This window comes from Mugil cephalus, chromosome 20 (genome assembly GCF_022458985.1).
Source record: "Mugil cephalus isolate CIBA_MC_2020 chromosome 20, CIBA_Mcephalus_1.1, whole genome shotgun sequence".
In the NCBI taxonomy this organism is placed as follows: Eukaryota; Metazoa; Chordata; class Actinopteri; order Mugiliformes; family Mugilidae; genus Mugil; species Mugil cephalus.
The window spans coordinates 12,750,691-12,773,753 of NC_061789.1; the positions used below are offsets into that span (position 1 = coordinate 12,750,691).

Sequence of the window (23,063 nt, forward strand, 5' to 3'; positions counted from 1 at the left end):
TCGCGCCGTTACGAGAGACTTGCATAGTGAACAGAGAATCGTTTTGAATGCTTACAAAATACCGCTGCCACTAAAGCTGAAGGCTTTGTGTAGCAATGGAGAAAAGCTACTCTTTTGATTTCATTTTTTATTTCTTCTAAGAAATGAAACCCTCATAAATCAGCTCCCTGGTGAGCAATATGCAGCATGTTGTGTGCAGGGTGAAACTACCAACAGCCATTAAACCAGCAAGTTTTGTAACCTATTTGCCTCAGATGCCCCCGCTGCTTTTGTTGGCAGTCACTTTGTGTCCTCTTCTGTGTGTCAAGTGATATCATCCTTGCATCAGCTCAAATGTAGTTTTATGTCTTTTGTCAGAGTTCGGCTTCAGGATGATGCCGAAAACCATAATTGCTCTTTAGCAATGTGAGATGATTGGAAACATATCACAGAAAAATGCCATATGGAAGCAATATCCTCTCCAGGACTGAACAGATTTTGAAAATATTCCTGTTTATTCTACTCTTGGACAGATAGCTTTAACATACTTGTAACAATATTTTATTGTGAAATGATAATATTTCTTAACAGGATTGCACGCTTTGACCATATATCATTTCCAAGCGGCTACGGATCAAATTTCTGGTGCGGATCCTGTTTGGTTATCTGTGTTTGAATAAGTGGGTCTCGTGTGCTTGCACATCTTTAAGCGTGTGTGAAAAAGTTATCACCCTGCTTTCTGTCATTCCTGCATTCCTCCCTTTTTTCTTTTTTTTTCTTCTCTTTTTTTACCCATGTGTCTTTGTGTGTGTTTTAGGCTTGGTTCCCGCTGCAGATTATTAATTAAATTCTGGTAAGCGGTGCATGCCTCGCCTTCAGATCTACTTCCACTCTCTTTAACACACACACATATCTGAACGCACTCGCAAACACACACTTCAAAGCGGCTGTACTCCACACCGCTAGGATTAAGAAGCGATTGAAGAGCCTGATACAGTCTCAGAGTGCCTGCAGCGCAAAAAAAATGCCTTTGGCAGGGCACAGGTAGGCCCTTTGAAACTTCTTACACACTTGGACACACACACACACACACACACACACACAGACGGCTGGTCTTTTAATTTAGCATCAGTTTTTTTGTTCTTTTGTTTTTTCTAGGGGACCAAGCACTGGAAGAGACTAGGGCGCGGACACTTTATGGATTGTGTAGTGCCTGCATGATCAAAATTTTGGCAAATCAGCCAGCGAATTATTTTGTATGTAGACACACTTTTACCTGTGAAGGGAGAACTCACAAGAGCAATGGTGTGAGAAGGACATACTACTAAAATAATTATTGCAAGGACTTTTAATTTTGCACATTGTATCCTAGCAATGTGTCGTCACACTTGCATGGCCAATGTTCACTTTTTGTAAAATCACTGTAACTTGGCAAAGCAACCTCCAAATGGCAGGACAGGGCCCGCGTGTCCATCATTTTATGTAAACGATTTGCGGACTTTGCACTTGGGGGTGGTACTTTTTTTTTTTTTTTTATGCAAAAACTATGTCAGCTGTCTCTCTCTCTGTGCGTGACATGTGTGAAGGTGGTAGGAATAGGAACTGGAGAGGTGAAAGGTCACTCAGTGCCAGACATGCATAACGTACTAGAAACCCAGACTTGAGTAAAAGTACAAGTGCTCTATCAAAAAACTGACTTGAGTAGAAGTTGAAGTGTTCTTTACGGACCACGCTTAAATACAAGTACTAAAGTATTTAATATTTTTTGTGCTTAAGAATTGCAAGAAATTTATTTTAATATTTACTATTCAAGTACTGAAAGAAAAGAACAAGTATTGTGGTATGTAGTTATTAAAGAAAGTGGTCAAAAGTTTGAATATCACTGTTTATATTACTTCAAATGTTAAGCCCAAAGGACGCTCAAAATTCCTTTGGCTGTAGCAGCAACACGAACATGTACAGTCACTAGCCTCAGGAGTCGCCTGTCCATTCACAAAATGCTATGAAATGCTGCATGAGAGATGAAAATAAAATAAGCTTTGAAGTGCCTGTTGGGACGCTAAGTTCAACTTTGATGTTAACTGACGAAACATAATGTTAGAGTTAGTTCCCAGCGTTGAGACCCAACGCAACAGCTAAAGTTAGCCAAGGAACATGAACTCGCTAGCTAGCTAGCTAACATTAAGTTAACCAACATTAGTAAGGCATTAATATTACTAATATTCGCCTATAGTAACCATAACTTTGATATACAGTTTTGTATGCGAGTGTCTTGTGCATATAATCTAGCTAGCTTGATGTTAACTAGCTAGCTATCACTGTGGCTTTACCCCATTATAGTGTTACCTCAGAGCAGACGTATGTATTTGCTTGTATAATTTCTTGAGATTTAGCTGGGAGGGGGGCCTTCCACAATGCTTGGTCCACTTAAGGCACTGCTCCTGTTGTGTTTTGGGCTTCGGGAAGAACACGACTCCCCCAGCCAAACTTTTGAGGTACCTAGTGTGCGACCACATCGCTTCCACATTTTACTTGTCTGACCTCGTTTGCATAGCAACGGTTGCCAGGATGTATGATTAGGCAATGACATTTGGGGGCGGGGTTTTGCTAAAGGTCAGTTGTAACGAGTGGCGATGCAGCACATGAAAAATGGATCCGAGTAAAAGTATTAAACTCATCAAAAATATGTAGTGAAGTAAAAGTGGAAGTAGGAGAAAAAATAATTAAGTACAGTAGTGAAGTAGTTCTACTTCGTTAGCATACGTCTCTGCTCACTGCATGGCAAGGATACAGAGACGATACTTAAAAATGACTCTGTGCAGAACTATGCCTGACAAGTGTGGCGACGCTTCTCGTGCTTGGCCCTCTTTGTAATTGTTTGCAGTTGTAGTTCCTTTTGCATTTGTCACACTCCAGTACGACTATTTTTATTGCGTCCTTATTTTCCAGTCATTTTTAATGCGTGTTTAGATGGCTGCGCTGTATAATGCATGATGTTGCAAAATGCTTCCTGATGGATTCCCTCGAGTGACTGTAAGTAAAAGGAATAGGCTAGTAGCAAGCTCTTTATGTTTTTATGAAACATCTGAGCGTGTTTGCGTGTCAATACGGCCATATGTTCCCATGAATACTTTCACACGTGTACTCATATGTGTTGACGGTAATGTACAACCCTCATCATCTCATTAACTCGCATACAGTTGAAGGGCTGGTGATTATATTTAGCTTTGACTTGGAATAAGTTCTCCACTGAGCAACTTTTTTTCAAAATATCGAATACAAAGATAATGAAATCGAATGAAGTGTGAAGAAATCTTTTCCACGGTGTCACTCAACAAAGCTGTAGCGAAGATGAAGCAGTCCTGACAACAAACGTGTCATGTATAAAGAAGAACATAGACTCCATCCTCCCCTCCCTCCCTCCCTCCCTCCCTCCCACAGACAGTTCTTTCTCTCGCCTTTTCTACACCCTCCTTTGTCTTCCCCCGCTCTCATCAGCTGCCGCGAGGCCCCTAGGGACAAGCGGGCCTGCCACTGAAGAGAGCGCTGGCGCAAGAAGACAGGCCCGTATCCTTGGTGATGGCTCCGTGTTTCCGTGGTGACAGGTGTGTCCGTTCAGAGCGAGCGGCGGTGTTTGTCAGGAAGTGTTTGGATGGGGCGCGGAGTCCAAAGGCGGCTCAGGTGTTGACGGCTGCGAGGGATGCGTTCAATGGAACACTGTTTGTTCATGACTTCCCTGTCAGGGGCTGTTAGGATACGGGGGTCGTGTGTGGGACTGGGAGTGTTTGTTTGTCTTTGCGAGGACCAGTTTTGAGTTTAAGTCTGTGGGATTATTAGGGACATTTTGGAAAACGTAGGAACATTTTGGCGTTTTTAGCTGGTGATCCCATTTTTGTCTCATGATTAAGCACTGAGGATCAAATGACATTTAGATTAGTGTTAGGCAGCAAATTATTATTAAGTCACCTAATATTCTAATTTTTGATGATTTTTTTAACCTATAGAATATATGAATTAATCTATTAGTAATCCTTATGTTAACTCACGATTAAATAATAACCATAACTTCTACTGTTATGCTTTTATTGTCCTTTCACACGGTACAACATGAGTTACCTATAGTCATCCATATCAGTATAGCAAAAAATTAGCATCAATAGAAGAAAAAACAATAAGGTCAAGATAAGAGAGGCCCATTATATAAAAAACACGCACAACAACTCCACACCAATAACTAGGTCAAAGTCTATCAAATCCAAGAACGATGGAACCATTTCTAATTTGAACTTTTACCAAATAAAACTACTAAAATGTAGTAATAATAAGGGAATTTCTTCTTAACTATGCTCTTCCATTCATTAGCAAATGTCACAAACTACCAGCTCGATTCTATACAACAGTTTTTGCGTCCTAGCTTCCTAGTCCATTCTCCTTTTAAGTGATGTGTGCAGACTCCTGGTACGTGGAGGCACAGAACATCAGCTGCCGCCGTGCTCAGGTGAAACATTTTGGTGAAGACAGAGTCTGCCTTTGCTGCTGGTATTTCTTTGATTTCAGTTCGGTGTGTGTGTGTGTGTGTGTTCTTTCACACCCGCTCCGAACATAACAGGAATTAAAATTCGCTATCCGTTAGCATCTAATCTGGGGAGTCTTTGCTGACATCCTGTTTGACGCAAAACAAGATGAAGACACAACACCAACTCCCAGGCACTGCCCACCAACCAGGAATCAGACAGAACTCGCTGTAATAGCCTTAATACGAGTGTTTCTGTCTCGATGTGTTGGAGTCAGAGGGCAGGCAGATGTTATCTGTCGAGATGCTCGCGGATAGACGTTGTGTTGCTGCAGGCCAATGCTTTTTTTACGTAGCGTCAATTTCATTAGGTCCCTGTCTAGAGAGTTCCCACACCACGGACCGCTGGGTTCTGGCTTCGCTTTTGTATAAGGTCTTATAAATTTAACAGTAGGTTTTGAAGAATTTGTAATGATTTGCAGCTCTTGTGGTGTGTTTACATCAGTGGCTTGTCAATGCTTACTGTGGTATGGAGAGCAAGATCTAAGTAAATCTATAGCAGAAGTATGTCAGTATGTGTATACTGGTTAATTACGACTTAAGTATAAAGTTTATCCCCCAGACAAGACTTTCCTGGCTTTCAAATGATGGCGTGTATCCCACTTTTAACTTCCCCCTTTAGTCTTCCTACATGTTTTGTGTAGATCCCATCACCGTGCATACAGGCAGCTATTGACATCCCCGTGGAATTCCATCACCGCGCAACTAATTATCTCACTCCACCGTTCAGCCTTCAGAAACTCTGGTATCACAACACAGCTAGGTGAAAGGAGACAGATTGTGCATCAGACACTCTCGGAGTTGTTTCTTCCAGCTCCCCAGCTTCCGATAGAGAAATAACAGAAGACAAAGGCACCTGCAGCCCTCAACAAACTTCTAACAACACTCTCCATTCAGTTGTAATTCTGTCTCCACCCTGTTGTGTCCCCCAGCTTCTCTCGATCATCTCAATCACTTTTTCACCCCGTAGCTAATTGGCAGGCACAATTTCGCCCCCTCCTTCTCGTTAGGTATTGATTTGTTGGCAGAGGATTAAAGGGGTGTGCTACCTACTGTGCGCCATACCTGCTGGCAGGCATGAGCGCTAGGACAGGCGCCGTGCCAAAGGGGCCACAGGTCTGCACTGCGCGGACAAACTGCCAAGAGGCAGAGGTCAACCCAAGTGTGTGGGCATGGGTAGGTTAAAATGGGTGTTGTGTCTTAGTCCACTTCCGAACCAAAGACTGAATTTCACTTCTCTCTTTTTTTCTGTCTGCGTATCTCTCTCTGACATTCCCCTCTTCCTTCTTGTTGCAGACCAACAGCAGGGTGAAGCAGATTGAGAAGGACTGCAGTCAGAAGCTTGCAAAGTCTGCCCAGGTAATCGATTTTCTCCTTCGCCCTTGTACCCTTTTTGTCTTTTTTTTTTGCTCAACTGTGGGAAAGAAGAGATTAAATGTATTGGTGAGATGTGTTGGGAGAGTTGGGTGAGCACACGTTGAAACGTGCACAGTGCTAAAATGCAGAAAGTCACCATTCCCTTTTCCCCATAAGCAAAACACAAAAGTGCAGAAAAACGTACTCACACATAGCTTGTGACTGTTACGGAGAAGTAAATCCACACATGCAACACAGAAGCTCGTGTTACAGTAATTACATCAAAAGCCCCACTGTCTGACTTTTCCCTTACCTTTAATATTCCCTTGTTCATTCCCGTGTCCAGAGGTGTCTACCTCAATACCTGGTGTAGCAACTTGAATAGAATTTTGTAAAGAATAATTTATTCCTGTTTCTTTCGTAGCCTTTGGTTTTACATGATTGTCTTACCTTAAACCTTCACAAATCAAATCCCTCTCTCTTCATAAGGTAGTTGGTGACTAAATATAAGACAGTCATCAGGTTGCCTGACACAATTCCAACAATTCCAGCCATAGTTGCTCACTATATGAGGATATTCTTAGGGAACTCTTGGTTAACATTTGTTAACTGTGTATTCATCTGCCCTCAATTGGTGGAAAAGGAGCTGATGCTTCTTTAAAATCCAGGCATTACTTGACCTACCAGTGAATCAACCTCAGAAGATATGTGCTTTCATACCCATGTTTTGGGGAGTCATTGATATGATATTAATTTAACGTTACATCTTACCTTGGTTAGGTTTGTGCTTACAGGTCAATCGAAATAAAGCTCTGGAATGGCCGCAACACTACCCCCTGGCTAGTTTTGCTATTAGTCATAAGTGCTGCTTCCGGCTTGTATTGCTGTTGTGTGGTTTGATTGAACTTCTGCTGCCACCTCCAAAGGAGAAGACATGCTCTGGAGGCATACAGCGGGTTGAGACCACCCTGTCTCACCAGTCTCAGCTCAGTTAATTTGTTCTGGAACCGAATGTGATTGCTGTGTTCACGCCAGCCCAAACGAACCAACCCTGCACGCCCTTATTTGGAACAAGGAATTAGGTGTGAAAGCACCTTAAATAATCCAATGAGAAGGTTCTCAGTCATCAAGATCATGATCATCTAAAATGTCAAAGACAGGACTGTTTGGGGGTTTTTAAGAGGGGACACCTTCATAATCCACTGTCTTTTCACTGGCTTTCAGGATATTCTCCTCAACTGCATTCTCTTTCGCCAACTTCTAATACCTCTTAACTGCAACTCCATAACTGTTTCCCTTTCTTTCATCGTGTGGCCACCCTTCAACCAGAGGGCCATATGTTTAACATTACTTCTTTTCTCCTCAGCCCATTTAAAACTCAGGTAATTCTTTTTTCCAAACAAGAATTTAACTTCCTTGGACACACTCTGCCATTCAGCAAAGACTTTAAAGATGCAAAACACCCTAAGTAGTGTTTACATTACAGAAAAAAAAACGGGTTTTCTTTTTAATTACGCAGAAGGCTAAAATATTACAACAATTTGGCCATAATTGCACCTCGCTTACCACAGAGGAGATCCAAAGAGGACCTTTTGTTGTTTTTTCTCTCTTTCTTCTCCTCTTTAAATCCCCCTTTTTGGGTTGCTTGGCAAGGGCTCAGAGGTGAAAGTGGGGTTGACAAGCAGATGTTGTGAGAGAACGGTAGCTTATTAGGTTACACAATGCGCTACTTCAAAAGAATTTCGGATGCTGTGCGAAAGTTCAGCCCTGTTTGCCCGCTTTGGCGGTGCGGTATGCCGCCACCGCAGACGAGCAACAAGTGTTTAATCCTCTGTTTTGGGGACGGAAAGCTGGCACAGGCTTAACAAACAACGCTCTCCGACTTTAAAGAAAAGACTCCGCAGAATGTGTTGTTGTGCAGGAGGTGATGCTGGAGACGGGGGGCAAGCATATTAATATTCATGATTAATGCAGACCATTTGTCATGGGCTTGGGAGGCTTTGTTTTAAAAGGTAAAGGTGCAACCAAGAGGTTTTTGTTGCTTACCCCTTGGGGGCGACTCAGTCAAATGTAAACAAGAGGCTTTTGAACCTCAAAGGCTAACCCTGGTTGTTAACCCCTCAATCTCTGACAGAGGGCATCGCTCTTGAGCTCAGTTGCATGGCTAATAGCCCAATTAAAAACATACCGTGTCATACATTATCCTGAGGGGACTGGAGGCACCACATAGAAATGTATGTTTACTTGCATGCACACACACTGCTCTCCCTTGCACCTTACTTCCTTGCTTTTGTCTGTCTCCCACCCCCTCTCTCGCTCTCTCTCACACACAGTTTCCTAATTAGTGTCTCTCAAACCCAGTCCTTTGTGTTAAGCGTCTAGTTGTGAGTAGTCCTCCTGGGTGACCTGTGAACCCAACATAGCTCCGCTCTCTTCCCCCACCCCATGATCAGGTTACAGTGGGTGGTAGTCGTGGTACTGGTGGGAGATCATTACTTTATCCTTGACCATCCACTGTGGTAGTGGAGGGGGGGCTTTATATTGCAATTGGAACTAATTTATTCATAGCAAAACTGTTTTTTTGTTTGACAGTGTTCATTATTGTAACATTTCTTATGCAGTATTTATTAAAACATCTTTTTAGTCATTATCTAAGGATTAGTATTTGGATTCATTCTCAGAGATTCTTTGATTGATTCTCAAACCTACTCATCAGTGTCCAGATGCACTAAACTAAACATGGACGGTTTTGTTTCGTTCATCAAGATACCAGAATCCAAACCCAGGTTGGGTTCCAACAATCTTGTGTCATCAGCTTTCTCCCACGGAGGACAAAATGTAGACGTGTATAGAAGCAATGCTTAAATGTGCATTATCACAATGCTAAAATCTTGCACCAGTCAGCCACAACAAAATGACGACCTGGCTAACAATGTGTCAGCCCCCCTTTGACACCGCAACACCCCTGATCCATTGAGGCATGGACACACTAGACCTCCGAAGGTTTGGTTTTGGTATCTGGCGCTTAGATGTTTGCAGGAGATCCATTACTTCCTGAAAGTTGCAAGGTCGGGCCTCAATCTATCAGCACACAATCTTGGTGGGATTGAGATAATTTTTGTTTTGTGGCAGGGTGCATTGTCCTACTGAAAAAGCCCAACAGGAAATATGATTTCCATGAAAAGGTGTACTCACATGACCGACATGAATTGACCCAAGGTGTCCAAGCACAACATTGCCCAAGCAAGAGTGCAGGTGTCAGTCTGGGCATGTTGACTGTTGACTGTTCTGCAGCTACATAGCCCCATACAGGATAGATTCCATTGTGACTCCTTTTCATTCAGAACCATCATGACCCTTTCAGCCATTTGAGCTAGGGTACCACATCTGTTGGATCGGATCTTCGCTCCCCATGTGGATCACTGAGCCTTGGCCACCCATGACCCTGTCCTTGGTTCACTGCTTGTCCTTCCTGCAACCACTTTTGATTGGTACTGGTCACTGCAGACCACAGGGACACCCCACAAGAGCTGCAGTTTTAGAGATGCTCTGATCCCTACTCAAAGCGCCTCAAATCCTTCCACTTGCCCATTTACCCTGCTTCAAACACATCGTCTTCACCTGTCAGTGGTCATTATGTTATGGCCGAACGCTGTACGTGCCTTGTCAGTGTTTGACAGAAGCTGTGCCAAGCTGCGCAGAGCGGCGGACACGAAGTCACTCATTTTCATGGTGCACTGACGCAAAAAAAATCCCCTTGTCTGAAGACATTTTTGTCATTTACCGTTGTGTTCTCGGGTCATCATTTAAACAACTGAAAGAAAATAACAGGAACCAGCCTCAACGTTGTGTGTGCTGACTTACTCACCTGTCTGTTTGCAAATAGAGAGCTGAATAAACACCAGACCTGTTTATTTTTTCAATTTTTTTATTTATTTATTTTTTTACCTTGGGTTCATGTAGAGGCAAGGCTGCCTTTAGCTTTAAAGAGAGATGATAGCAGGCTGGGAAAATAGACAAGTCTCACCAGGCCACTCATAGACTCATACAAGGTGCTGTGTGGTTTATACTCAGGAATAACAATCTGGGTTCACTAGTTCAGAGTGGCACCGCTGCCCGGGGGCTGAAGACCAGCAGATCCAACGAATCCATATAGCAAAATAATTATTATGCCCAGAAATGATGTTCCCATAATAATGTGCCATTTGTTGCTTTCATGTGGCTGTCCCACTGACATAATAAGCCTAATCTTCATCTGGACTCCACACCGCCCTCGCTGTTTCATTCTATCTGTGGTCGGCCCACGTCGCTTTAACTCCCACGCAGTGTTCCGATTCCAGAGGGGCTTGTCCTCCAGAGCTTAAACACGGTAAACAATTATCCGTCTAGCCCAAAGCTAGCAGCAGCACTGCCCCACCACCACCTTTTTTTCTCTTTTTTTTTTTCTTCTCTCTCATCTTCCTTCAGCCTTTCTTTGACAGTAGCTTATATAGAATGTTAATTTTGACTTTGAAAATTTAGGGCTTTAAAGCAGAGTCACTTCCCTTTCTTCTTGGTGTAGACCGCAAGTTCACCAACACAAAGTCACACTGTGCCTCAAAAAAGAAAAATTTTCCCCCCTTTTTCCTGTCTGTTTTCTCTTTCCAGTTTTGCTCCCTCCCTCCTTTGTGTCTTCCAGCATCTAAAAAAAAAAAGACTTGGGAGTTGGGGGAGCAATGATTGTTAATGCCCATCCAAACCCGGAAACAAATGAAAGGAACCTGGATTTTGTTCATTGAACATACTTTACTTCTGGTGGTCAGTTTTAATGTCTTCTGTTTTAAACATAACGGAAGCATGGAAACACAGAAAGCACATGTAACGGGAGCTTTTCAGGAGCAGGTCAGAATGCCAAATGCTCTTATTCACTTGCTGACAGATACGGGTTACTCCTTCCACTTCTGTCTAGTCACACGAGGCTAAGTAAAAATAATTTCCCTGTTTCTCTGTTTTCTGACCCGTAGCTAATTGCGGAGCTGCAAACATCTGTATGTGACTCAAAGGAGGAAACGGTTCGTCTGCAGCAGGCAATGGAGAAGCAGATGAAGGAGGCTAGCGGCCGCTGGGACCAGGAAAGGAGAACAATAACCCACTACGCCGATCAAGCCAACAAGGTCAGTGTTGGGCACTCAAAAGACTTTAACATAGTCACAGTTAATGATTGTGTCTGTCATCACTGTCACGCAGTATGCATCGCTTACAATTTTTACATTACATTGGCCCCTCCCCCACTAGCAGCATCTGTGGGGGTAAGGGTGCTAATGCATGGACTGCACGGTCTGCATCACTTACAATTTAAATAAATGCAAATTCAGAGTTATGCAATTTGAGTGCGCTGTGAAGACGCTGCGAAGACGCTGCGAAGACGCTGCAAACCCGTGCAGCCCATACATTGCCCCTCCCCCACTAGCAGAGTGCATCTGCTAGTGGAGAAGGGGCATCAACCAAGGCTGATAGAAAAAGAAATCGGTCCCAATAAATTCCATGTCGGTCAATCTCTATTACCTTCAGGGGTGGAATTACTTTGCATATGTACAAGTCATAAACCAAGCTTCGTCCAGGTCTAAATAAATAATATCTTAACTTGCTTACATAGCTCTAGTGAGTGAGTGAGACTTTACAGCTTATCCCAAAATTTGTATCACGCCCTGAAGTCGCCGTGTTGTGACCCACACACAACAGACTGCTGTTCATGGTTCTGATACAGTACCAGTAACAGTATTGTACTGCCACAAATGATGTCCGTGTTTATTTGCACACAGAGTGGGAAAAAACTCCAGATCTGGAGTCTCATTCAAAAAAGTCTTGTCAGGATTTGACTTTTATCAAACAGATAGCAATCACTTTAGTTTTTACTAAAGCACAAATATGGTTTGTGTAGATGTGCTGCGTCAAGTTGCAAACTCCGTAATGCCTGAGGTGGTTGGTGTGTCCTGCAGACATTCAGTCTGCTGCATTGTCACTTTCTTTGACTGCACAAATTTACACTTTGGCTTCATTTTTATGAGTTTTTCCAAACCCGGCCTAATTAATCTTTAACATTTCAACTATAACACATTTATGATATTAGAGATACAGCTGGTTCAATTTGTAGCATTTCGTTTAACCCAGACAGCAGTAATCTTTTCACGTCTATGCTATTTTCTTTCCTGATCTTCGTCCTCCTTCATTCAGATATCTTTTTAGGAATCACAGGATCCCTTACTCTGCCTTTTCCCTAGCAACCGGACTGGAACTCAGTCGCAGCAAGCAGTCAATTGGGTGTGGCTCCCTAAGTAAAGAGTTGTTGTGTCTGGGATCGGGACATGTTTCCAAACACAACCTTGTCTGTTTGCGGTTGCAGCTTGCCTGGTATAGTAAGGAGGCAGGTCTGTGAGCCTTCCCTCAGAGGTCCTCTCCTTCCAGGCCCTGGTAGCCCGGGCCCCCCTCGCTCAGAACAGAGATTAGCCTGTTTTATACTAGGTTGCCAGACACAGACCTTGGCATTCGCGTTGGGAGCGGACAATAAATTTCTAGTTCCATTATCTGTGTCCTCATTATCTGCGTCCCCCCTCTCTGTATAAACCACCTGCTAATGAGCCTCCGGTTATTGAATTACTTATTCAAGAACAGATATGTGGGAGAAAGGAGAACCAGGAAGGAAGGTAAGATTGTCCATGCAGCAAATAGAGATAAAAATATAAAAACAAACATTTGATGTCAACTTGAAAGAAGAGGCAGAGGAAAAGGGTGAGATGGCAAACAATGAAGGGGAAGTAAGGGAGGGAGAGGCAATGAAAGGGTGGAGGAAGTGTGAGGATTGAGACGAAAGGGGTAAAGAGAGAAAAGAAAGGAACGGCGGAGAGCTGTCAGTGGGCCACCGGAGGGAGTGTGTCGCCTGCTGACATTGTTTCCATGCCGCTCACTTCAAAGGGCTCAGATTATGAAGAGAGCGAGGGGCTTCAGACAATAGGAGGGGAAGAAAATAACATCAAAGTTAGCCGTGCGTTTGAATTGGGATAATCCCAAAACAGTTGTTCTGAATGCATGCTCCACAGGATCAGATGTCCCTTTTTTTTCGCTTCTTTTTTTTTCTCCCCTCACCAGCCTCATTCTGCTGCTTCTGGCCTGATTTTAGCTCCCTCCGTGGCTCTACTGTACTTTGACTTTTTTTTTATATGTGGGTGTTAACGGCACAGACCTTTGTATCTCATAAACCCTATTTTAGAACAACAGTAGTACAGTTAAGTATGCTTATTATCTGGTTTATATTTTTTGTATATGTGGTGTTTAGGTGGAGGAGTATACTTGCGCCATGTGCATGGGAGCATATTTTGTGTGTTTTTAAATACATATAACAAGCGTGTGTGAGTGCTTGACATGTTGTTTCAAACAGGGGCCACGACTTAGCATTCCACGTTGTCTGAATAGCAAAAAGGGCTGAATATAAAAATGTGTGTTGCAAACAGTCGTGTGCAACAAGTTAGGGCTTTAGTTCCTTTAAACCCTACAGAGTTTTTTGAATCTGCGATTAACTCATTCTGTTATGGCCCGCTCATAGTGGGGGACATGATGACAGCAGCAGAAAAAAAGTTTGGAAACTAATCGAAAGTGCGTTTGTAGTAATTTATTTTGTCCTGCGGGGGGCAGTAATGTGCCCTCGAACACCAAAACAGACAAATATTCTGAAAGATTTTAAGGTACATTTAATTTCAAGGTGTCATGAGTCCCGCATTAACAACAGGAATCATACGATTAATCGCAATTAATCGCGATTAATCTTCCAATATAGCCAAATTGACTTTACCGCTTTAGCTCATTATTTTGCTGTATTGTTCATTAATTATAGTTGTAAGATTCAGTGGTCATTGTCTAAATCTGAACACATCCATCCACAAGGAACAGCCTTTGCAAATTCCCTTTCACCTCTGATCCCTGCATTTGTATTCTACGAATAATCTCCAGTGTGGTCTGTAGTCAGCGTAGGTAGTAGCCCCGATCCAGTTAAATTTAGGTTACAATTATCTCATAACAGCAGGCGAGGCAGGAGTGGCCGCTTGTAATGCATTGGAACTGTGCCGGTGTCATTCGACTGTGGAAGGTGAAAGCAAGATGAAAGCTTCGTATTTGCTTTCATCTGTCCAGTCTATTCATTTTAGGTAAGGGCAGCGGTAAGGGCCACTGTAGCACACTGGGACGTAGCCAGCTTCTGGGTTAGACGTTTATTCACACGCTGATGTCATCTGTTTTCCTACATGTGGTCTCACGGCAAAGCGTCTCCATCTTTTTGTCGTTGTTGCTTCACAACAATTTGAGGTAACTGGGAAGTTTAATGGCTCATTCTTATTGCTTAAGTGCACGATGTACGCTTGCGTGGCCATGTTAACGGACAGTGTTTTTATGTGTGTGTGTGGGTGCGTGCGCGTACACTTGCGTGATACTGTATGTGCAGCTGCCAAATCTGTCAGAGCTGGAGCCCGAGTTAGCCTGCCAAGAGAAAGGTAGAAAGACACACACACACACACTCACACAGGCCTCGTCTCCTCTCTCCCTCACACCCCATCTTTCCAACTCCGTATCTTCGAACTCTTTCTTTCTCAAACTCTCTTCTGACTGCCTCTACACACACACACACACACACACACACACACACACTAGCGCACATGCTCACCTCGCCCTGCCAAAAGGGAGAGGTGGCTGGTGAATAAACAATGGCACTCCGCCCATAGTGTCACCCGCCTGAGCTTTGATCAGCACCGCTGTTCCTACTCCCCACAGCAGAGCTTCCTGTCTTTCTGCCTGCCGAATGTTGCCATGCGCACACTCTCACACACTCACACACACACACACACACACCTATAACCAAGAGTACATGAGCTTCCATACGCTTCCTTTCTCCCTCTCACTAAGCCTTTATCTGTATCTTTCTCTCCCTCAAGCTCTCACACAAACATAGCTTTGAGTTAGTGCCCTTGTCTCTACAGTACATCTTTCAAAAGTGTTGCATTCTCTAACATACACCCACATATACTCAGTGTTTTCACACACACACACACACACACACACACACAGGCAGGGATACACACCTTTGATCCAGGCTCATCCAAGCAGTTGCTTCTATAGCAAGTCAAAGAGGAGGTCCTGTTGTAGTGTTGTCTGGGTGAGGTGACAGCAGACACATTACATAATGCAACAGTGACCATTGTCTCGCAGTGTCTGACGATGACAGTGAATATATAGGGTGCGCTGTCCTTTGTGCACAAGGCGGTGTGTTCCTCCATGTGATCTAGGTGCTGGGCTTTTGTGGAATAATTTCAAGGGGTCTTGCGCAGGCACAGCCCGCACGAACGCGCACACACTCAAGGGGGGGCTAGTTGTCGCAGCGCAGTTTGCAGTTGTGTAGTTGTGTAGTTAGCTATGCATTAGTTTCTGAGGGGGTTGAAAGGATGACTTTGCCTGTGGGAAGGAATGGCAGCGGTGGATCAAGAACAGGTGTGGTACAAAACTCTCTGAGCCGCTTCAATCGTTGTGCGTTTGCGAGCGCGCGTTTCGTCTTCTCTGTTGTGTGTGTCCGTCCACGTCCTTCAGCACATCCGAGTCATTTGTGTCAACCTTGGCCTGCACGCTTGTTGTTTACTGAACTTTGTTAACCGTCTGTGTTCCCGTCACTTTCTTCTTTTCCTACACGCGTGGGCGTAAATGCTACGGTCATTTTCTTTTTAATTCAATCCAATATTACCTTTACGCCTAATGATGTGCCATGTGAATAGGTTTGTGTTAGTGCAAACCATCAAGTGTTAAATTCCACAGTGAGTGAGTGTGGAGATATCGATGTACAAGGTTTAAAATGTAGTCAGTATTTTCAGACCGACACAAACCATGAAGAGAGTGTACCCTCTTTCTGTACAATTTTAAACTCTGCCTAATGATAGTATTTAGATTTATGTAGTTTAAATTTAATTAGTTATTATAAAACAAATAATTATATTCTGCTAGCCTGACATAGCAAGACACAAGTCTTATCAGAATATGGAAACTGGAAATGGACATCTACACTGTGAGACAAAAGTCTGGACAAACTTTCTCATTGAGTAGAACAAGAAGGTTTGCAAACTATGCACTAAACTATGCAAACTATTGCTGTTCCGACCATTAGCATCTGCTAAAGTGTAGTCTATTCAAATCAGTGTTTTTTAGATAATTTGTGTGATGCTGATGAGATTGTGCCAGACCCTGGTACCCTCCTCTCATCCAAGTTTGGACACAGGTTGGCACTGCTTTGGTCACCTAACGTTGGTATGATGAGTGTAAATTACTAAATGATACCAAAAAATTATAATTAAATGTATGGTCTACTGTTGATTTATCATCCTGGGACCTGGGAAGAGTGTCAAACATACACAAACCAGCCATAACATAACACTGTGACCTCTGACAACTGAAGTGAGTAACACTGATTATCTCATTATTATGACACTCCTAAGTGAGCGATCATTTTGATGATGTAGGCAATGTTCTGTTGGGGGACCTTGGGTGCTGCCATTCATATGGATGTTACTTTGACACCTACTTAGGTATCGTTGCAAAACATGTATACTGTTTCACAGATGCCGCATTCTCTGATGGCAGTTGTCTCTTCTAGGGGGGATACCGCACCGTGACACAAGACAAAAAATGTTCAGGAATAGTTAGAGAAACAATGAGTTCAAGGCGTTGACTTCAAATTCCCCAGGTGTCAATGCAGTCGAGCAGAGTCATCGGACGTGCTCGAGGCCCCACCTCAATGCTTGCAGGACTTAAAGGACCTGCTGCTGTCTTGGTGCCAGATACCAGAGCATGGGGTCTAGCATGAGTCTCGACAGGTCAAGACTTAAAAAATATTAGGCTGGTTGGTGTATGTCGAAAAAAAAGTCAAAGGAGCCTCAAAAATGAAAATTAGAAAAACAAATTTAAAGCCTTAGCCACGAATACATATATATAGGTAACGCAGTGCAGTGGTCAGCTGGTTATGGGATGTAAATAAAGCCCTTTTCACACTGTACAAAAATTCTGTGTTGTCCCAGGTCATTGCGGGTCTTTTCAGCAGTGTGAAATTGCATTTCTTCCCGGGTCAAATGGCCCTTCAAAGGACCCGAGACATCAGCAGCTCGGCTCGGCTCAGCCCGCCCACAATTCCCGCGTCGTCCCGCTAAATTACCCGATGACGTTGATGTACCTGCCCGTCGCCGTGCAGCCCGTCAGGCTGTCATTGTAGAAGCTCCAGGGCTGCGAGAGCTGCTCACTCAGATCTCAAAAGAGAGCAAAGTTTGGTCCACTCCCATAAGAGTAGTCTCTGAAAGACAGAGATTTTTCTTCCGTTTTTTCTGTCAAGAAATCAAGTGTCCAGCTACACAATCTTTAATGGAAGCATGTATGTGAATTAGCCCTACGTCATGCTTGGGAGATCCCACCCCACAGCGAAGGTCAGACCCGGGACTGCTGGTAGTCTGAAAGCCTGTTAACACCCACCGAGGCAGGTCGATTGTAGTCAGAAAATCTCGCGGCAACGTGCTTTTTTCGGTGTGAAAGCGGTATTAAACAGACTTCTACTATTTTTGGTAAAATAATTGTTTGTAATTGTGTAAAATAAATGTGAGTAGTCACACAGTGTTGCTCATGTTTGTAGCAGTCTGAATGTTTTTTTTTTGTTATTATTATTTTCCTGCTAACAACCTGAACATCAGATTCTAATTAAAACTTTTGCTTTTTGTGTAAGATCTCAAGAGTTTTAAGGATGCTGTAGCATTTGCAACTTTTGCTCAGCCTAACACCGAATAAATGATATATTATTTGGTAAACAGAATAAATTTACAAATGCCCACACACAAATACACACAGCAGGCATATGGTGCATATTTCAAGGCTGTTTCTTATTCTCTTTCTACCGTAGCTCACAGCAGCTGAAAGAGACAGAGACGGGAAGATGGAGAAGAACAGCGTGTTCCCCCTGTGGGCATAGCTCGGTTGCGACACGTCTTCATTAGCGCGGCAATTGTCTCACGGTTTTCATCAGTACCAGGAAGGACGCCTCCGTAACTTTGCACGTGCGCGCGTGTCGCGAGGCGCGAGCTAACCGTTCGATTTGCTCCTCCACCGCCGCCGCCGCTGCCGCCGTCGCAGTATCTCCCCGCCAGAGATACTAAATCAACTCTGGGAAAAAGGGGCTGAGAGGATCAAAGTGCGGCACTGAAAGCAAGTCAATTCACACCGATAGCAGTGTTATCTTTCAGAGGGGCCCTCCTGGTCCACTTGCTAAACCGCATCTTTTTATTCCTACAACTGACAGGCGGACGGCAAAAGCAAAAGTTTCTCTTCTCTAACACCTCGGGAGGGAGACCTTTCGCCTCCACCTACAGCTTCTCTCTTACACTCACTTCTTTACCTTTCCCGCAAGCCTTTGATAATGTGCAGATAAAAGAGAGTCTGTGCTCATCTCTCTGGCCATCCATCTCTCCTTGAGGTTAGCGCCTCCTTTATTATTTACTATTAGATCAGTAGCCATACATACACGCACCACCTTGTTCTGCTGAAGCTGATGCGTGTGTGTGCGTGTGTGTGTGTGTGTGTGTGTGGGCGTGTGGGCGCAATCCACATGCTTTGCTTATGTATGTCTGTTTGCTTTCTACCCCTTGTGCATGTATCTGTTCTTATACTGAGTTGTGTGTGTGTGTGTGTGTGTGTGTGTGTGTGTGTGTGTGTGTGTGTGTGTGTGTGTGAGCGCGTCCTTGGCTGGAGGCGGTGCAGCGTGAGGTTTTTGCTGCTGTCTGAAGTCGTCCAGCCTCAGTGTCATTAGAGGATCTCTTTAATCCAGACTTTGGGAGAAACTTCTGACAGCACGCTGCAAATAGAAGGCCCCGCCGCACATGAAAAGCAACTCGGCTCCTAACATAACACCAAGTTTAAAGAGGCCCCTGGCCTTTTTTTCCTCCTCCCACTATTCCCTCCCTTCTTTCTTCTTTTGCTTTTTTTTTCCCCTGCCCTCTGTTGCTTTTACTTCACCCTAGGGAAACATGCTTGCCTTATCTGCGCAGGAGGACCACCCAGGAAAGATGACTCAGGCACCGGTGTGCGTCTGCGCGCCCCTGTGTGTGTGTGTGTGTTTGTGTGTGTGCGTGTGCAACACAGTGACTGCACACTTCATTTGACTGAATGTAGCACTCACATTTTAGAACTTTTGCTGTTAATATTAATGCATGCCTATACCTGCACGGATCGCTCTGAGCGGTGTGTTTGTTGGTGCTTGTGTGCACGTGCGCTCTGCTAATCCTTTGAGCCCGAGTCTGGAATGAAAGGGAGAGGCACATTGCTGATGGAGAGGTGAGAGAGAGGCCTTGAAGCGCCCCCGACTTCAGGACCCGCGCGGCGCTCCGCCGCTGCCCCTATCTCTCCGCTCCAGCCACGTCATTTTCTCCTTCATGTTGGCCCTCCTCGCTATCTCGCCCTTTTCATTTCCACCTTTCTGAACTTTATCTTTTCTCTCCGTCGTCCCGATACGGTCGCATTTATCTTCCCGGACTTTTTTGTTTTCGGTTTGTGTGTATTTTTTTTTTCTTTACAACTTTCTTTCCAGTGCTTCCTTCTCTTCTTTCTCCGTCCGCAGCCCCTCCCTGCATCGCTCTCTTGCTAATGCAATCAGACCCCTCCCCCCCCCCAACCCTCACTTCCTGGCCTGTTGTCAATGATCCCAGTCTGCATGGCTGATAAATACCATATCACCGTGAGCATCTGGAGACACTTTAGCTGGATCCTGTACATATGGCTCACGCACCTTGACACTCGCAGCGCGACTGAAACGCGGCGGCTGTTGCTTCTGCTTCCTTGAACCGATTCCGTTGCGAGTCACGAGGTTTTAATTCGATTCAGTATTGATTAATTTAGAGCTATTTATCTGTTTTGCTTAGTCGTGAAAGAGATTTTCGCAAAGCTGAGGTTTGGTGACGTCTTCCGTTGTGTTGTTCTGGATTTCTCCCACATGTTGCGTGATCCCTTGCGAGACTAGTGACGCTTATTGGGCTGCAGCGCATGCATTGATTTATTTATTTATTTAATTTTATATTTATTTCCTTGCCCGTGAGATCACCTGATGCATTCACGGCTCCCCCAGTCCGTTCACTGTTCTTCTAATGTGTGGTTGAGATTTATTTTTGTGATTTGAGAACTGGCTGTCGTTATTGGCGGCATTAATTTGAAAATATCATTACCATTTGAGGCTTTTTGCCACAGCCCCAGCGCCGCTTTGAAATCACATTCAGATGCTGCTACTGCATCCGGAGGTTTTGTGCTGAGGCGTCCGTGCTCTCTGCCTCGCTGGCTTTTTTTTTTTTTTTCAGAAAACGTTTTCTTAAAACATTATCTGTTGCTACCTCCGTGTAATATGACCACGCTTGATATATACTATATTTTAAAAGCTCTTTCTGACTCACAAAGCGTTTCTGCTCATCAGCAGAATCCTCCCATGTGATTCTATTATTAAAGTGGCAAGTGAACTTCTGCCCTCAGACTTGTTTTGAGCAGATCAAACGTAGAACCCACAAGAAAGAGGAGAACACGTCACTATGAGGCCGTGTAGTCGGCCTTATTTCCCAGAATACATGATCCAGAAATGCTGCATCACAGTGAATCACACGTGGCTTTAGGAAGGGGGGGGTTTTGTCCGGGTCTCTCGTGTTCTTCGTCCACTGTAGCAACTTTGGAAATGCGTGCATATCTACTGTCACATTTTCAGAAAGTAGTTCATCTGTTCCCCAAAAGCAGAAAACAGCAACTTGACTCTTTATAATGCATTTATGCTTTTAAGGCTGTATCGGACCAAGCCGTTTGACATCTTTCTCCAATATGAATACTTCCCATACTTATTTTCACTATGCCATGACGATCTACAATGGATAAACTGCAGTCCACGATTATCTGGTTGGATCAGGATGAGGAATGCTCTCTGGTTGTAGCTCCTCCTAGCTTCGTAGCCTCCTAGCTAAGAGTACTTCCTCTGGTTTCTCAGTCTTTCGTAGGACGTACAGTATGTGCTAACAGGCCGTTGACAGTCTTTGTGGTCAGTCATAGTGCGGCGTTTTGGCTCTGGCGCAGGTGTCGGCCTTCATTCCTGGAAGTTCTTTAAACTTTGGCGCGTCGTTCCTTGGAAAGAAAAAGTCCAAAAGACAAAGGAAGCAGAACGCCTTCACAACAGTCTGACGACTACCGAAAATACTATCCAGTGTCGCCGAGGCTTTGATTCCCCAATAAACAAAACAAACTGATGAAATCCAAGGCAAGGGTTTGCACTGGATGGAGCTAGAGATCAGGGTTGGCTTGTGAATGGTTAAGAAATACATTGATTAATAAAATAAGCAGCGGCCATTAATGATGAAGAGCTGAAATGCTATAGAGCTCTAATGTGTGAGTTGATGTAAAAACTCATCTTCCAGAGGACTAAATGTGCCTCTGCTAAGGGAAAGGTTCACTACACAGTGGAATCGCCTGCATCAGTGTTGTTCGGACAACTCAAAAAAGAGTAAGCCGATCTCGATGTTTCGAGATCGAACCACCACCACTGAAAGAAAATGATTATATGACGCAAAAGTACAGAAAATATACGATGGCTTTTCCATCGTATATTTAAAGCCAAAGTGTTTGAGAACCTGTAGTTCTCAGAGAAGTTCATCCTGGCCCTGAAGCTTTACAGTCTGCGTGTGATTTATGTCGGCAGCGGTCATGCCTTTCACCTGGACTGTGTTTCCCTCAGCTCAGGAGAACGAAGCAGCCAACACCTGGCCTGCTCGCTCAGCTCTGGTGGGGTGAGCCACTGCGGATATTGATGCTAGCCAGCAACACACTTGTTAGAGGTGTTTTTTTTTTTTTTTTTGTACGTGGAAGTGTAAATCCTGTGCTTTTATGTTAAGGTGTGTGTGTGTGTGTGTGTGTGTGCATGCGCCCTTCTTCACAGGCTGCTTTCCGTGAAGACTAATCCAAGATGAAGTATCCACATGTGCGCCGAAACATCTGGTTTTGCATTGTGCGGGAGCTGTTGCCGGTGCAGAGGGGGAGTCAATACTCTTAGGATGTTATTACTAGTCTTTTAACGCTCAAAAAAATCGGCACAGACGGCATCTCTCATCAATATCCATCCGTCCTTTTTCCTGTCTACCTATCTGAACCTTCAGTGGGTTTTAGCAGGTGCATCTTGCCAGCTTAGATGTTATTGTGGATTTATATTTGTGAATTTGCACTACTTACACATCACACCACCACACGCGTTTCCAGCGGTTTTCTGTTTTTTTCCGTCAGTCAGCCAAAGGACTGTCTCTCTGTCTCTCACCCCCCCCCCAGGCTCTGCAGGAGAAGGTAGAAGGTCTGCAGAGGCAGCTGCACTGCTCCGAGAAGAAGCTGCTCAGCAAAGAGCTGGAGACCGAAGAGAAGGTAATTCAGTTGCCGTTTGTTTCTCTGTTCCTTTTTCATGCTTGTCAGTCATGTGCAAGGGAGACGGAGCGCCCCGCTCAAACTCATTTCCTCCCTCGCATCGCTCTCACTGCCCGGCATTAGCTTTCTTTCAAGCCTTTGTGTCACTCCTGTTTTTGCTACTTGACAGCGCGCAGCCTCTATCCATTTAGTGTATCCTTTATAGCTATGGTACCGAAACACAGTCAAAAGTGTCACACCTTTGTGCTGCTATCAATACCAATCACTGCTCTCCCATCACCTCACGTTGCTACACTATCCCTCTTAATTTTCTATCCTTGCTTGATCCTCCAAAAGACCATAAAAAAACAAACCATATAGATACTTTCCCTCCTTTCCTGCCCTCCCCTCATCACCCTGCCATGTCAAAGATATGCCCCCTCGCACATTTCCCAAATTCCTTGAGATCTGGCTTCAAGACCCAGCGCCTAGGGCCAGGAATGCCGCTGCTGCCTGCGTTCAAAGGCAAGCCTCTTGGTGCGCGCACACACACACACACACACACACGTGGCTCTCCAGAATGCCCTGTAATCAGGCCCTCTTTTGACCTTGACACACACAGAGAAGAAAGCGGTAATGACAACACTCACACAGGAGGTTGTTCTTTGTACCGTGGTATGTACGCCAAAGGCGTTCATTCTCTTGT

At 44.3% G+C, this 23,063-nt stretch overlaps 1 protein-coding gene across 1 annotated transcript in view; it reads left to right on the plus strand.

Moving 5' to 3' along the window:
* The window catches only part of LOC124997775 (centrosomal protein of 112 kDa-like), a 116,387-nt gene that overhangs the window by 60,863 nt on the left and 32,461 nt on the right, over positions 1–23,063 (plus strand). The window contains 3 exon segments of the mRNA XM_047571756.1: positions 5,849–5,911; positions 10,912–11,061; positions 22,289–22,378. Of these exon segments, the coding sequence (XP_047427712.1) occupies positions 5,849–5,911; positions 10,912–11,061; positions 22,289–22,378 (303 nt within the window).